Below are 17,190 nucleotides of genomic sequence, written 5' to 3' on the forward strand. Positions count from 1 at the left end.
AGGAATAGAACAATATCCTCATCTCAGTTCATACTTTTCAATCTTTGGAGGTCTATACTTTGTCAAAAGCCTCCACATGCCATTTCTTTGCCATGAGGAGAGAGAGAAAGCCTAGCATAATGGACTGAGACACTTTGTTTTTTTTACCCATTTACAGATATTAAGGCTTTGTAAACACAGCTCAGTTTTGATCACGAAAACAAACTGGAGAGCAGTGAGTGGTGAGCACTACCAAGTGTGAAATAAAGGAGTATACAGGTCCCCAGGCATCGTAGTGGTGTTTTAATATCACACACTTTCTCATGGCTAAATGCAATCCTCACAGCAATATTCCAGCATCTTGTGTAAATTATTCTATAAAGTAAACTGTAAAGGCACTAAAGGTGCATCGGCTGACACAGGCCCCAAATCCATGATCCCACTGTCCTTTTAGTACATCTTATAAAACAGCACATGGCTTTTGGTGGGAAGATTTACTCCTCTGGGACACCACAGTATGATTACACATTACATATATCAACCATAAAATACAAACACACTCAGCTTCCCACACACACTCTGAGAAAATTCTCAGGGCTTTCCTTGTTGGTGAAACATGTTCTTTTAACTGATGCTGTCGCGTTTATAATTTCCAAAGGCTTGGCCTGTAATTCTGTACAGACTCAGACTGTTACAATAATTGTAAGTCAGAAACATAGTTATGGGTCTTTTGCAAAGACTGACTCAAGTCCAGGTTGCGTCATGTGTAAAGACTCATAATTTCTCTCACTGATGTCTCTCGCAAGGTCAGTGAATTCGTCCAAGATGGCGGCCTCAGGGACTTTTTCCCAACTCCAAAGTACTTAAGTGTTCAGAGAGCAAAGCGTCTCTGCTGCTTCCAGGTGTAGCCATTAGAGCGTTACAGCGTACCTATAGAATTAATCAGGCAGTATCTCTTACTAGGGAGGCATGGTAGTGTCACTGCCACACTGCAGTACTGAGATTGTATGTTCAATTACTGCCTCATGGTCATTGTCTGTGGAATGTGGTTTGTTCTCTCTGTGTCGGTGTTGGTTTCCTCTAGGTGCCCCAGTTTCCTTCCAACTGAAAGTACCAGGCTGACTTAATGGATGTTTGTAAATAAGGAGTGCCCAATGTGTTGATTGCAATCGACCCGTTCATGGAACCAAGCCTTCTGGTCGTCCTCTGCCCACATGAAAATAATTAAGTTCAAATATTGGTCCTGCCTCACTGATGATTGCTTGGAAGTCCACTTGAGAACTGGGCCAAATAAACGAAACAAATTAAATGAGATATATTGTTGCAGAAAAGAATAAAGCAGTAATCAGAGAGAGTGAGTACTGTTTGGCCTTTGTTACGGGAGGGCACTGTGACGTTTGCTCTGTTGTACTTGGCCTTGATCTCAGAGGACATCTATTTTGTGCTTTACTAATGTTAATAATATGATTTTTTAAATTGACATCTGGTGTTGCAGAAGGTAAACGATCTTTTAAATGGTACAATTATATTAATTAATTCATTGTCTGTAACCCCTTATCCATCTCAGGGTCACAGTGGGTCCGAAGACTACCCGGAACTGCTGGTCTACACAGGGCAACACACACTCACTCACACCTAGGGACACTTTTGAGCCGTCAGCGTGTGTTTTTGGACCATAGGAAGAAACTGGAGCACCCGGAGGAAACCAACATTGACATGGAGAGAACACACCAAACTCCTCACAGACAGTCACCCAGAGCAGGGCTTGAACCCACAACCTCCAGGACCCTGCACGCAGGGGCCGCCCAGGGTACAATTATATATTAACCACACATATATCACCACTTAAAGCATATTTTTTAAAGTTTTTAACTTATTACCAGATAACATAACCTTAGTTACCAAGGCCTGCATATGAAGAATGTAGGGAACTGTTAACCACAAGGTGGCAGTAGAGGCTCTTCAGAAAGCATGGTAAGACTTAGCAAAAAGTAGTCCCAGTCAGAAAACTAGATGATGCTCGAAGGTTTGCGTACAGCAATAAAGCTAATTACAAAGTTAATTCTTGACTCCACTGAGTTTGTTAATGTCACACACGAATAAAGTTCAGTAGTCTTCCTGTGATATAACAGTTGTTGCATAATACTTACACTGATAAAAAGTTCAATGACTGTCACAGAATTTCCTCCTAAAAATAGGACACAGCTGTAGGGGAAATTAAGTGCATCTTAAAGTAAAAACAAGTAAGATTTTGTGGAATTAGATTAGTTGCGAAAATTGACAAATGCGTGAATGTTTCTACCAATTCCACACAAATGTTTCATTATTCACAAATAAATACATCAGCCTGTGTCTTATGGCCTGTACAAATACAGTTAAATACATGAATGTGCTTTTGGTTTTCATCATTTTCATGTGCAAATTAACGCTTTATAAAAAATAATTTACTGTATATTTTTGTAAAGTCACAGTCTCAAATTTAATATACATTTATAAACTGTTGAATCTGCATTTGCGGATCACGTCACTCACCTCCTTTCTATGACGTATCTTTGTTAATTTTCTCGCGCAGGTTTTTGGACCCGATCCACACACGTGCAGCCTCCTATCCACAAATGAGGGCAACAGGCGAACAAGCTACCGCTAGGTGGCACTGTTGTTTTAGGAAGAGTGGAGTAAGTGAGCGTGAAAACCATTTCTTAATTTTACTCTTAACCCAGTGGTGGAGGGTGAAGGGGTTACAATCTTTCCCAAGAAACATTCTTCAAGAGCATGATACGTCATTAAAATTGCATCAAATTAGGGCATCATAACATTTGATAATTATATATTATTACCCACTCCTAATTCTGTGTTGAGGACAGCTGAACTAACCCCCTGCATAAAATATCCAATTTCCAGATTCTCAAAATATTAATTATAGACCTTATCAAAATTATATAGTTTACAACTTAAAAAAGGTTTTACAATAAAAATGACATGTCATATTACAGATTTAATGCATAAGACAAAAAATTATATTATATTAAACATATCTACAAATGTCAACAGATTATTTGTTTCAGGAGAATGAGGAGGCACTCTTAGAACTTACAATATAACTAATCCACTTTGTTCCTGCAGTCTCCAGCCACACACTATACACATGGGTAACTAAATTGTCACTGCTCTGACGACCTATTTAGTCTTATGCTGAGATAAAATGTGCTGTAATGATCCGTCTTACATTTATTCGTTCATTCATGGTCTATAATTATAAAGCTTATGAAGTCCAGGGTTGCGGTGGGTCTGGAGTCATTGGGTGCAAGGCAGGATTACACCCTGGTGGGGGTGCCAGTCCTTCACAGGGTGACACACACACACACCTTCACACTTTTGATTCACCAATCCACCTACCAACATGTGGTTTTGGACTGTAGAAGAACACTGGAGCACCCAGAGGAAACCCACGCGGACACCAAACTCCTCACAGACAGTTACTCGGAGCAGAGCTTGAACCCACAACCTCCAGGAGCTGTGTGACTGTGACACTACCTGCTGCGCCATAATTACATGAAATAATACATTTAAATGTAGCATAGAAAGGTCAATTCAGTGAGGCCTATTAAACTGAGTTGGAGTTTAACTCTCCAGTAAGAAAAAACACAACCATATTTTAACAGAATTTTTTTATACAAAATATTAACAAAAAATATGAAAAAGTACAGTTAAGCATTTACAGTGTATTTGTTTAGAGATGATATTCCCTTCATTGGCACAATGCTACTGTATAACAGTCCTGAGTAATATCAAGGAAGTGCAAACCTAATTTGCAAAGTCTCTCGTGTAAAAGTAATAGAACATTAATGGATTTCTGAGGTGAACCTGCGCATCAAGGCAGTAGATATATGGGTGTGTCTATGTAAATTTCTTCATGAAGAGGAGTTTCAGATATGCAATGCTAAGAAATATGATTATCATGCAGCCCAGAGCCACGTGGTTCTGCCACATGCCCCACAAAGAGTAGTCAATGCCTTGCTCAGTCAGGAAATCCGTGCCACTGGTGCAGCTGCAAACAAAAATGTTTGGTCAAGCATCCTATTCATTTTACCATCTTAAATTGAAGGGTCTATACGCATCACTTCAGTCCATTAATGATGAAAGTCAAGATGAAAATCCACTGAATGCTACGGCCAACAAATAATTGTCCCATTAAGTATTTAAATTTTTATCCAAACTGTCATACAATGATGTAACTAATGTGAGCCAAGAAACCCCACTTAGAGACCGCTGTCAGAATAACCTTTATAGCTCTAAAACCTCAACTATTAACAAATAACATTTTATTATTATATTTATTGTAAAAGGTTTATTCTAAGCAATTTATTTTATATCACAATATAAAATGCATACTGAAATTATATGTATAAATGAAAAAGAAAAAAATAGAAAAACATTAAATACTTACACTAAACCCATTGTTACGTTCACATTAGGTGCAGTTGTGTTAACAGGTCGCATGTCACAGAAATGTAGCCCAACAAACTCATTCACCTGCAGAGCCTGGATACAAACCATCATCACTATTATTGTCATATTTCTTAGTGATAATTTGTGCAGGATAAATTGCAGATACTGAGGTAAACACGCAGGGAAGACAACTAACAATTCCTTTTAGTAAGTCATAGATCATCAAAAGCACTGGCTGATAACTTACAGTCAAGCCATAGCGAGGGATGCTCAGATATTTAAACCAGTTCAGCCAGTCAGCAATGCTGGGTAAATTCACTAGCAAACCTGAGAAAATCTACAGAAACACACACACAAAACAAACAATAAATAAGAATGAATAATCTGACGTGGGTTGGTTGTGTATAAAAGTGGGTGTTGAACTGCTGAAGGTTTTCATTATTGATTGTTCTATTGAACAGTTTAACGTTTAAAATTTTGATCTTAAGAGTCTTGCAAACTGCCTTCGAATAGTGTGTGGGGAACTAGCCTTTAGCTTGATAAATAGTCTTCTGTGTGTTGGGTGTTAAAAATGTGTGTTCAACTGGACTGAGCTTTTGAAAATATTATTGATCTTATTTTCCTGAATGTTCACTGCATTCCTATTGTCTACAAGAATGACACCAATAGAAATAGATAATGTTTATGTGAGTTTAGGTGAGTCCTCACCATCATGAACACAAAGCTGATGGTGATGAAGATATTGGCAATGGCCACCACACTCTGGTCAGCAGAGATGGCCATGGTCATGGAAGTTGCTGTGTATGCAGTCATGGCAACAGTAAACATGAAGAAGAAAAATGCTCCAACATCTACTTTGTAACCTGAAATAAAGGAAAACTTTGTTTATTGTATCTAGAAAATCAATTAATTAATTCATTCATTCATTCACTGTCTGTAACCACTCAAGTTCAGGGCTGTGGTGGGTCCGGGGCCTACTCAGAATCACATTTAAGATTTAAACTAACATTTGTAAATCTTGTAAATCTTTTTGAAATTAAAATTGTCTGAAAGTTGTCTGTAATTGTCATAAGTGAATTGTTGAAGAAAATTGGTTGGGGGGGTAATAGTAGCCAATCCACCTATCAATGTGTGTTTTTGGATTGTGGGAGGAAACTGGAGAGCCTGGAGGAAACCCACGCAGACACCCGGAGAACCAATCCGCCCAGACTCACAACCACACTACTTGCAGCGCCACTGTGTCGCTCATCTAGGATATCACTTAAAAAAATTATAAATTGACCAAATATATAACATTCATCTTTAAAAAAAGGTATGCTTTGGTAGATTTGGTCTACATTGGTAGATTGATTCTTTCCTTTAAAATAAACACATTTTTGGAAAAACAAAAAGTGTGGGGTTGTGTGTGTGTGTGTGTGTGTATTACCTATCATCCAGTAGGCCACACAGCTGAAGATGATTGAAGGAAAGGTGCGCAGCGTGAGAATATCTGAGAGAATCTTACTCAGGAAATACACAGACACTCTATAGTAGCCACTGACGTATTCATGTCTGTAGAGGGACATTTGACACATTTGTTAAAATTTTAACTGCTGCATTTAAAAGTAAATTTGTCTTAGTGTACACACTTTCCTCTGTACTCACAAGAAGAGCTTGCGCTCTGTGATGAAAAGTTCGGCGGAGGACACAGCGCTGAAACACTGATTAGTGGTGATGAAGAAGAGAGAACCCATCCTGAAGTTAAACACTGCAGTTAATACCTGCCCCAATATACACTGGAAGAATCTTAATCTCAAATGCTATAATTCTGTATGTTACCAGGCTGGATATAAAGAAGTTTGCAAATAATGTATAATTCACTGTCAAAAAACACATTTTCATATACAACATATATCAGAATATCATTACAAAACAATCTTGAATTTCTCACCTGTTCTGAATTCCACTTGAGGTGTTCGACACCCCAAAAAAGATTGCGCCAACAATCAGAGCTAAGAAAAGCGTGACTCCGATCTGGGAAGAGAAATTGTTTATGAATCAGTGTATTCAAAGTGAAAAGTCCACTCTGCTCTCTCTCTGACCATGTCAGAGCTCATATCTCATATCATATCACACCCAGAGTGGTGCGGATTCAAGGTCTCCTCAGTCATGGATTGAGGGAGGACGACAGTGCTGTTGCTTCACTACCACCACCCCCAATGTTCCTGCTGGTCATGGGAATTGAACCAGAACCGTTCAGTCCTAAGCCCTCTCCTCTAACCATTAGGTCACGGTGGTGCAACAGGTAGTGTCGCAGTCACGCAGCTCTAGGGGCCTGAAGGTTGTGGGTTCGATTCCCGCTCTGGGTGACTGTGAGGAGTTTGGTGTGTTCTCCCTGTGTCTGCGTGGGTTTCCTCTCAAAGTCCAAAAACTTGCACCCAATGATTCCAGGTAGGCTCTGGACCCACCGTGACCCTGAACTGGATAAGCGGTTACAGCGAATGAATGAAAGTTGCTGTTTATAGAGATTAAATAAACAAAGTATCTCCTCATCAACACTTGCATTGGCTGGCTGTGAGAGGCCTGCTGGATTGTGAGCAGATTGATGTGTTTATGAGTAGATTGATAGTGAGTGTGTGTCATAGTTTGATAGCATGTGTGAGAGGCAAGTTTGAATTTTGGCCTAAACGTTCTCTCATAATTTTCAACCTTTCTTCCAGAAGTGCATTTGTGAGGTTAGACAATGATGCTGGGTGAGAATGCCTGGCTATTGGGTTGAGGTCAGGGCTCTGTGCAGGCCAATAAATTTCTTTAACACTAAACTCCCTCATCCATGTCTTTATGGACCTTGTTTTGTACATGGGTACCCTTTGTATTGCACTTGATGATGTAAGGCTTGGATGCAGCTGCTCGGATATGGAAACCTATTCCATGAAGCTATCTACGCTCTGTTCTGGAGCTAATCTAAAAGCCACATAAAGTTTGAAGATCTGCACCAATTCACTCTGTAGAACGTTGGTGACCTCTCTGCACTATGCACCTCAGCATCTGCTAACCTTACTCAGTCATTTAACTGGCCTACCACTTCGTGGTTGAGTTGCTGTTATTCATAATCTCTTCTACTTGGTTATAATACCACTGATAGTTGACTGGGAAATATTTAGTAGCGAGGAAATTTCACGATAGGACATCCTACTGCGGTACCATGCTGAAATTCACTCCTGAGAGGAACCCGTTATTTTACACAAATGTTTGTAGAAGCAGTCTGCATGCCTAAATGCTTGGTTTTATACTCCTGTGGCCATGGAAGTGATTTGAACACCTGAATTAAATAATTTGGATGGGTGAGCGAATACTTTTAGAAATGTATACGCAATTAGAAAATCAAGATACAATTTGACTAGAGGTGTCCACATTTTTGCATACCACTGGATATATTAATATGACCAGAAGAATGATTGTGTATTAAGCTTTTTTGTCACCTGAGCAAAGGAGGTTTGTGGGTTGAGCATGAGGTTGCGAAAAGTCCTCTTTAGCACCCATTTGAACTGGTGGCCAAAGGTTGTGTTGTATGTAATGGTACGAAACTTGGGCTTCCCACTGTAGTTCCGGCCCTGCATGATCTGCTCCAGCTTCTCTTTGGTTTCTGCGTAGTATGACCACTTTTTATACTGCTCCACTAGATGCTGCTCAATGTTTTGGTGAGATGACATGCACTGTTGTGCATCCAGGTCTAGAAAACACAACAAAAAAAAATCATCGTTTTATTTTTTTACAATAATCATTTCAAACAATGTGTTTAAAGACAGACAGACAAACAGAAAGAGACATATTGAAACAGAAGAAAGAGGAGAAAAGATAAACATACCCTCTTGGTCTTTCTTTTGGTTTATTGTGGAAACATCTCCATTGATAACATCCAGGAAAAAGTCAGCAGGGTTGTTGTGCGGTTCACAGTCAAATCCTTAGAGAATTAAAATACCCCTTTCATCATTTTCTAAGAGAATATCTGTTTCTTTAGTGTAAAACTAAAGTCCACACTTTCACCCAAAAGAGAGAAATCAAAAATGGCCTGATAAACCTCTATTACACATGGGATCCATAGCATTATAAAATTTCTAACTCTGAACTCATTATGAACTGGTATTGTTGAGAAGTTCATCAGAGGCATGAGCTCTCTTTCTTAACTGTGAACAACAACAAACTGACCAATCAATCTATCATGATAATTAATATACAGAGCATACATTAATAAACAGTGTAATATAAAAATCCATTAAACAAGTGATCAGTAATCTTTAATGTCACTGATTGGTGGTCTCTGGATCTTACCAATTTCACTGAAATACTCCAGAGCGCTCTGTGCAGGTCCATGGTAGACCTGTCTGCCCCCAGCCAGAAGTGTTAGACTGTCAAAGAGCCGATAGATGGAGTAACGTGGCTGGTGTATGGACAGGATAATGGTACGACCATGATTTGACATTCTGCAGAAGAAACGTAACAAGACATTTACTTTCAAATTTTAAAATGTAGAACTAAAGCAATATGTGCATTACTTGTTGGTTTTCAGAGCCGATGATGTAGAAAACTATGCATCAACTGTAGGGAATTTTTGTGGCGTTGAATACATTTTAGTGCACTTAACATTTTATAGCACCAGCAATCCCTGTTCAAAAACTAGGAAGTGGCTGATGGTTGTGAAATGACTATCCAGAAAACTCAATATTTAAAGAAGGTGAAACCTTCTTCGTTGTAACTACACAACTAAAGTATAACATATATAGAAACTGCACTGTATTAAAAAATAATATAAAAACACACGAATTGGCACAGATAATGTATATATGCACCTCTTCAGCAGTGAGAGTACGGAATTAGCTGTGCTGGCATCCAGTCCTGTTGTGGGTTCATCCAGAAAAAGAACAGAAGGGTCCATAATAAGTTCCATTCCAATATTTGTCCTCTTTCTTTCACCTCCTGAAATCCCTCGAATCAGCTGAGTGCCCACCTATCGCACAGACAGACAACCATAGCCACAGGGAAACAAATCACACTCTTAAAAACCTAGGCCTCTAATATCTGCTGAATGAAATTAGATAAAGATGAAATGTACATTTACTTATTTCAGAATTATGTTTCTTAAAAAAAAGGACATGCTCTTCCATCAATACAGTTCAGTATGCACGCTGTGTTTTCAGAATGTTAAATTCTGAAAACAGAAATTGAATATACATGCCACTTTTAAGTGGGATTTGTATGTATACCCTGACTAGTCACTAGTCACAGTCCTAAGACCCATGTTCTGTGATGTTCACTGAAGGGCTTACTTTGGAAGATCTTAATTTGTTGGTCAAACTTTTCATGTTTATGTATTATTTTTTGTATATGTATATCATAGTGACTCCACAAGCAGAGGTCTGCTGAAACCTGGGTTCTAAATGGCTCTCTGGATATTTGCAAAACCTCCTTTTCAAGTTACTGGAAAGGCAGAATTAAACAGCCTTGTTTCTTCCTTCGTAAGAGATTTCTGAGTGGACAAATGAGTCATTTAATTTTGCTTCCTTCATTTAGCTGTCTGACACTGGAAGAGCACTCAAGTGTGTGTGTGTGTGTGTGTGTGTTTGTGTGTGTCTGTGCAGTTATGTGCGTCCTACCCGTGAATCAGCTACTTTAGTCAGTCCTAGCTCTTCTATGAGGTGCTCTATTTTCTCTTCCTTCTCCTTCTGACTGACTGACATTGGAAGCCTCAACGCCGCAGAGAAACGAAAATTCTCCCGCACTGTTAGCGTTCCCATGACAACGTCATCCTAAACACAGAGTAGAGATTATTAGGGTTAAGATTAGCATTAAAAAAAGAATAATTCAAAAACAGAGAATCAGAGAAAATAATATTTTGATAATGCAGAGAAATTAATAACATTCTTACAAATATTCCTAGCACTGATGAAGATGAAGTGTAATTTAATATATGTGTGAATAAGTAGCTAGTACTACTTTAGTATAGACTTTCTATACTATAACAGATAGTTTCTGTCAAAGTCACTCTTAAGAATTTCCTTAGTCATGGTAGTTGTGGCCTAAGCTGGAATTAGGTCACAACTGTAAACAGTTCTCCTTTTTCTAACACTAAAAAAGTTGAAAAATCATTGCTCAGCATTCTTTAACATGAACATGCAGGAAGTGAATGTGTTTTGTTTTATGTGTGTGTGTGTACCTGTACTACGTATCCAGACAGACATTTGAAGTTTGAAGGCTGTGGTGCTCCATCTATAAGAACTTCTCCTGACAGTCCTCTGGGGTCCTTCCTTGCCGCCAATACATCCAGAAACCTGCATTCAGTCAAAATCCAATATCTTCATCCATTATCTGTAACCGCTTATCCAATTTAGGGTCACGGGGGGTCCAGAGCCTACCTGGAATCATCGGGCGCAAGGCGGGAATACACCCTGGAGGGGACGCCAGTCCTTCACAGGGCAACACAGACACACACACATTCACACCTACGGACACTTTCGAGTCGCCAATCCACCTGCAACATGTGTTTTTAGACTGTGGGAGGAAACCGGAGCACCCGGAGGAAACCCACGCAGACACGGGGAGAACACACCAACACAGACAGTCACCCGGAGCGGGAATTGAACCCACAACCTCCAGGCCCCTGGAGCTGTGTGGCTGCGCCACCGTGCCGCCCCAATATCTTCATGAAGACATTAATAACATTCTTTATTACCCCATTAAAATTAAATTATAAAACTACTGCGCAACAATCCTCTCACCACTATAACACTAACTACCATATCTATCCATATCTGATACATTTTTAAAGAAACTACTAAAATATCCATATTTCCTCAAAAGAAATTCAATACATGCACAGAACACAAATACTTACGATGATTTTCCACTTCCAGTCGCTCCTAATATGGCATTCATTCCAGGACCCATAATCCCACTAGGTACAAAAGCAAAAAACAGTTTAATTAAGCATTTGTTAACTGCACAGTATTTATGTGTGTGTGTGTTTTATATATATATATATATATATATATATATATACATACATATAGTGGTATTTTATATTTATCTACTAAATATAGTATTTTTATCTGGGTACTACTGTACATTTTAAGTAGCATATACCCTATTTTGACAAGATGTTTGAATGTGTTCCTGAGTACACTCAATTTTCGCATGTGTGATAGACCTCTACGTATTTCTATGTTACTGAACTGTGAAGTGTTTATTGTCTGATACTGTGTACACTGAGCTACTGTGTAACCAAAGGCAAATTCCTTGCGTGTTCAAACAGTTGGCCATTAAAGCTTGATTTTGATTATGATTCTAATCATTGTCAAATACTGTATTTATTCACCATAATTCACATAGTCTGGGCACAGAATATATGTTTGCAAACAAACCAGAGCTGCTTAATTCAAAGGCAGGTCATGCATTTAAATACATTTAACAGCCTTTGATTTATGATTTTTTTTTATGTGACAACTTTATATAAAACTGGCCAGTGTCAATCACATAACTTTTATTCCTGAATATGAAATGTCCAATTATCATTGAGGTTAAATATAAAACTTAAAATAAAAATGTATTTTCACACTATCAATGACTAGATCTTTAAAAAAAAAAAAAGACTTCATGCTGAGCCATAGTTTGGGTTATTGCTATTGTGCAAGCTAGTTTATTGCTAGATTAAACTGTACTATAGTTCACTGCTCTATTCATCTTAGTCATGGTTACACAAGGCTGCTGACTGTTTATATATATATATATATTGTTAATGCTTACTGCTACGTCATGATTTTGTGTTCTCATAAAGAACAGAAGTGTCCATACTTAAAACCAGCATACAAACACAGACACATGCACCACACACACACACACTCACAGGTGCGCGCACACACACACAACATCCTGATTCCACATCTTCCACTATATGCCAAAAAATGCCTTTTGTCTTTTATTACAATATTTTTTTCATTTTGATAATTTTATAAACTTGAGTTCTAAGAAGTTGATATAAACAAAACTCTGTGGTAAAGCTTTTAAAAGTAATCTAAGCTCAACCTGGTTAATGTTGTAAATAGCTCTAAACATGTATCTGAGCTATAGCTAAATATAACATGTGGAAGCACAGAGGTATGTGCGTGTTTGTAGTCCCTTATCTAATGCTGAGAGGTGAGGAGTCAAGGCCATGACAGGTTTTTATGGCTTAAATCTTTTAAATAACCTGATTTGCACTGTGGGAATACTTTACTATCACTAACTTGTTTAGCCAAACCTCTTTTATATGTTTTACTGCTCCCTGCTCCATTATTTTTTTATACACAGATCACAGGAGAAGTTCAGCTTCCATTGTTCTACCCTCTCTTTTATCTCAGGCAGTCACGGATGTGTATGTAAGAACATGAATAGTGGGGAATTACAGGTGTGTTTGTGTGTGTGTGCTTTTGTGTGTTCCCATGTACACGCTGGAATGAACAAAATGTGTATGTAACTGAATTTCTGTTTGTGTGTCTCTAAGATGATATAAACGTCCACATGGGAAATGTCTCAGTACGTGCATGTCTCTTCCTTTGCAAGTAATTGTGTAACGCTGCTTGATTTGGTTTATGTAAGCCTATCTTTCTTTCTCTCTCCCTCTGTCTCGGTTGGGGGTTGCCCTCCTTCTAATCATTGTAGACCTGCACACTTCCTTCCCTTCATTCAATCACATCCTTTTCCATAGTCTGTCCCTCATTAGAAAGCCACTGACCACAGATCAGGTTAAAATCCTTGATGTTTGCCACATACACACACACACACTCATATTTTTAGACACCTGGGACTGTTGAGGGAGCCTTCCAAAACATATTAATATTGGGGCTGCACGTATTTATTATATTTATTAATATTTAATAGCCAAGGGATAATGGCTTTTGCAGTGATGAAATCACTATGCGCTGCAAAATGCAAATGAGACTCAATCTCGGACATAGTCAACGCACTTAGACAGTCCATATGTTGTATATTATTTGTGCTTTATTAGGTACCAAAACCAAATATCATCTCATCTCTATGTATCCATTAGTTAATTAAGTCCCATTCTCCAAGGTTCTTGTCACTGAGTCTTTAAGTCTGATATATGGTTGGGCTGTTTTTACAGCTGTGTGCATTTGTCCAAACCATTTGATCCTGAGACCAACACTATGCTGCTTGTTGGACTTGCTGCATTTTAATTTGGTTTTTAATTGAGCTATATCAACCTTAGTCATGTTTAAACAATTTGCAGACTCGCATTGATGCTGGCCACTCATTTAATTTCTTATTAATTTGTCATTATATTGTGTGGTTTTTAGTGTCACTATAAAAACTCAGATCCAGATCAGCAATTCTGCTGAAATGAGTCACTGTATCAACAAATGTAGATTAACTATTCCAGTCTACACTGTGACATGTGCATGTCACATTATGGATGTGCCAATAAATTTTAATAGGCTGCAGGTCAAATATCTATCACAATACGTAATACAAAACATCAGGAGTGTTAAGTCAGCAACATTGTATAACTATGACTAAGGTGTATTGAGCAGTGAACTATACGACAATGTTAGCTTACAATAAGATTGTACAATAACCCAAGGCTCATCTTTAGAGTAGAAGTATATTCTCTGATACTTTTGTACAGTTTAATGTATTAAACCCACTATATTAAACGTGTGACTTGATGTAAGTAAAGGTTTGTCTGCGTAAAATTGTCAAACCACTCACAAAAACATATCTAGAAAGTCAGAGGACGATCAAACTCACAACAAATTCAGGCTGTTCGCAAGCTGCAGTCTTCTGTTATATCAGTATTACAAAAAAACACCACTTAAGTAACTAAAATGAACAAATGATTTAACTCTAATTTCAGTTGATATAACAAAAACGAGAAAACCTGATTTAGGTCAAAGTATAAGCCTGACTCCTTCCAGCACGTTGGAAGGTAAATAATACTGTGTAAGGAGCAAATGAAAATATCACCTGCATCATGAAGCCAGCTACTTAGCATCAATGGCAGAACTTAAGTTGAATGCCTTTGCTATCAGTTACAAAACTACTGGATTTATCTGGAGATGTGCTTAGTGTAAGGACATAATTACATATGAGATAACCTTTGAACCAATCACCTTTCAGCCTTTTACACCGCAGTGTAAAACTATTAGTGCTATTATATAAAACAGATGCCTAGGTGGTTATTAAGAGATTAACCACTTGAAACTAAGGCTTAAGTACCTTCTTAAACTTGTGATTTATTATTTGGTATCTGTTATAAAGTATTAAGTTATGAAGCTAATGTGAAAGCTACACACCAATCAGCCAAAACATTACTACAACCTGTATGGAGAGCAACAGACAGACTGTAGTTGTAGAAAAACAAAGCACTGCTGTATGGTCAGTGGAGCTGAATAAATGGACACAGATCAGCCATAACATTATGAACTTTCTTATTTCTGCAAAGAGTGTTTCAGTCGGTATTTTCTTATGCAGCAGGGTACTGCATTAAAATAATTTTCTGTAGCATGTTCATTAGCATGATGATTTCTCATGTATTGCCATCTGTGGGCTCGAAGGTCACATGCCGTTTCCAGCCTTGCACCACAGGGACCTAAATTACTTTATTCCTTGTATACATTTTATATTAACCTACTTATAGTAAAACATTTCAAATTAAATTGTAACTTTCATATTCCATAAAGTTTTTACTTATTTCCAGGTATTTAGGACTTACTTGAGGTCAATGAGGATGTCTTTGTGGGTAACCTTCCTTTTACACAGTAAGCCGCTCCTCATTTCCACAGCGTAGTGGATTTTATGGAAGCTCACCGTGGCCCCACGACGAAAAGATGAGGACGAGGAAGAAGAGGAGGCTTTCAGTGCGAGCTTGCCGTTCCCTGAGCTCCCCACATTTGGGAGGTGAATGCTCTGTTCCGACATCCTGCAAAGACACGGAAAAAGAAATCCTTAAAAACAGGGTTGGCAGTCAAAGAATTTAGCATTGCAATACAACACCAAAATTATGCTGCTACATGACTATGTGCATCAGAGTGTGTCCTATGCTGCCCAGCACTATCCCCAAACAACCAGTTCATACCAAACATTTGACATTTTACAGCAAATCCTATTTGGCATCCTACTCTCTTTAGACCTGACAGAGAAGCAAATAAACATAAGCAAGTACCCCCCCCCCCCTAACATAATATCAGTGTTATAGTCTGGGAAATGAAAATATGAAGAAAAAAAAGAGTCTCCAGGTCTTGATAAAATCTTTTTATCACACAAACATTTATGCTTTCAAGTTAAGAGTGACTATCACTAGCTAGCTACATTTCCTCAGTTCAGGCTTGTAGCTAAATACACTCTTAGAATCAAATCACACTGTACATCTCTTAAAGATGGAGAAAATGTCCCTTTAAAAGAAACGAAAGTGGGCTTAAAGTCCAGTTGTGTACTTTGAAGGACTATTACATTCTCTTTTTTTCCAGAAGACACATTATAACACTATCTACACATTATAACACCATATACACCATTATAACACTATCTACACATTATAACACCATATACACCATTAAAACACAGAGAATGACTGTTTACACTTCAAATGAAGTTGAATTTTTTTCAAACAAGTTGGATTTTCCCTTTAAGCTTCTCTCAACTGTTTTACTGGAACGGAAAGACGCCTCCACATGAACTCGCTGAAGGCCAAAATAATTCTAAAACGCTTCAAATAATGTTTGAAAGATGTATTATTTGGTGGTGTGTGTGTGTATTATTTAGGAGAGGCTATCGCTACATTTCTCTCTCGAACTCCCAACCAACCCGAGTAACGGTCACTGCTCCTCGCGATATTAACGTTTTAGTTTTTTAAATGAAAGTAATATTTTTTGAAGTCATTTAAGCCGCTAAACAGTTCTCCGTGAACCCCTGAGGACATAATCCGTAGTTTTACCTTCCAGAAGTGAGTCTCCACTCCACCGTCTCCCTGTCGCTCAGATGAATACCGCTCGGAGACTGTGGGAGATGCTGACTGAGGTTTTGTCTTCTCAGATTTTCTGACACAGTCTGAACAATCAGCCAATCACAAGGCGGGAAGGCGGGGCCTGTTCGAACACGGGTGGAGATAGACATATGTAACCTACCGCAGTAGCTGGCTGCACTGGGCCACACTGCATGCACGTGGCCCTCGCAGGATACTAGCGCGTGCTTTTAGAAATTATAAATATCACAGCAGGACAATGTATTGTAATGTGTACCACTGTAAAGCAGGGGTTTTAAATTAAAATGACCTTGGGCCCATAGCTAGGTGGTCTGCTACAACACCGCAGAGAATAAAACTGTCTATTTCATTCATTCATTATCTGTAACCGCTTATCCAGTTCAGGGACGCGGTGGGTCCGGAGCCTATCTGGAATCATTGGGCGCAAGGCGGGAATACACCCTGGAGGGGGCGCCAGACAACACACTCACCCCTATGGACACTTTTGAGTAACCAATCCACCTACCAATGTGTGTTTTTGGACCGTGTATAATTTTTTTTTTACCAAAATTATTAGTATTTTTAAACATTTATGTGAGGAGTGTGGTGTGTTCTCCCTGTGTCTGCGTGGGTTTCCTCCGGGTGCTCCAGTTTCCTCCCACAGTCCAAAAACACACGTTGGTAGGTGGATTGTGTGTGAATAAATGTGTGTGTATCTGTGTTGCCCTGTGAAGGACTGGCGCCCCCTCCAGGGTGTATCCCCACCTTGC

General features: G+C 38.7%; 1 protein-coding gene across 2 annotated transcripts; it reads right to left on the minus strand.

The window, feature by feature from the left end:
• Positions 1-3,686: 3,686 nt before the first annotated feature.
• Positions 3,687-16,492, minus strand: abcg2a (ATP-binding cassette, sub-family G (WHITE), member 2a). Of its 2 annotated transcripts, none has more exons than XM_066671189.1 (16): positions 16,394-16,492; positions 15,173-15,379; positions 11,300-11,359; positions 10,622-10,736; positions 10,062-10,214; positions 9,258-9,415; positions 8,740-8,891; positions 8,276-8,371; positions 7,890-8,140; positions 6,359-6,441; positions 6,073-6,162; positions 5,855-5,979; positions 5,137-5,291; positions 4,676-4,765; positions 4,427-4,521; positions 3,687-4,027 (listed from the first exon to the last, which is right to left on the minus strand). In XM_066671189.1, the coding sequence occupies exons 2-16, from the start codon at positions 15,376-15,378 to the stop codon at positions 3,877-3,879; spliced, it is 1,980 nt and encodes a 659-aa protein (XP_066527286.1). In that variant the 5' UTR covers position 15,379; positions 16,394-16,492; the 3' UTR covers positions 3,687-3,876. The 2 variants fall into 2 exon arrangements, with proteins under 2 accessions (XP_066527286.1, XP_066527285.1); XM_066671188.1 differs by lacking the exon at positions 16,394-16,492 and adding an exon at positions 16,101-16,231.
• Positions 16,493-17,190: the final 698 nt, after the last annotated feature.

This window comes from Hoplias malabaricus, chromosome 5 (genome assembly GCF_029633855.1).
Source record: "Hoplias malabaricus isolate fHopMal1 chromosome 5, fHopMal1.hap1, whole genome shotgun sequence".
NCBI lineage: Eukaryota > Metazoa > Chordata > Actinopteri > Characiformes > Erythrinidae > Hoplias > Hoplias malabaricus.

Bases quoted from the DNA above. Each gene is read 5' to 3' on its own strand.
- abcg2a (XM_066671188.1), bottom strand. From the start codon at position 16,132: ATGTGGAGGCGTCTTTCCGTTCCAGTAAAACA. The intron at 8,141-8,275 runs GTATGTTTATCT...TGTGTTTTCTAG, and splicing joins CCAAAAGAAAGACCAAGAGG to ACCTGGATGCACAACAGTGC. The intron at 4,028-4,426 runs GTAAGTATTTAA...TTTTGTTTGCAG, and splicing joins AACGTAACAATGGGTTTAGT to CTGCACCAGTGGCACGGATT.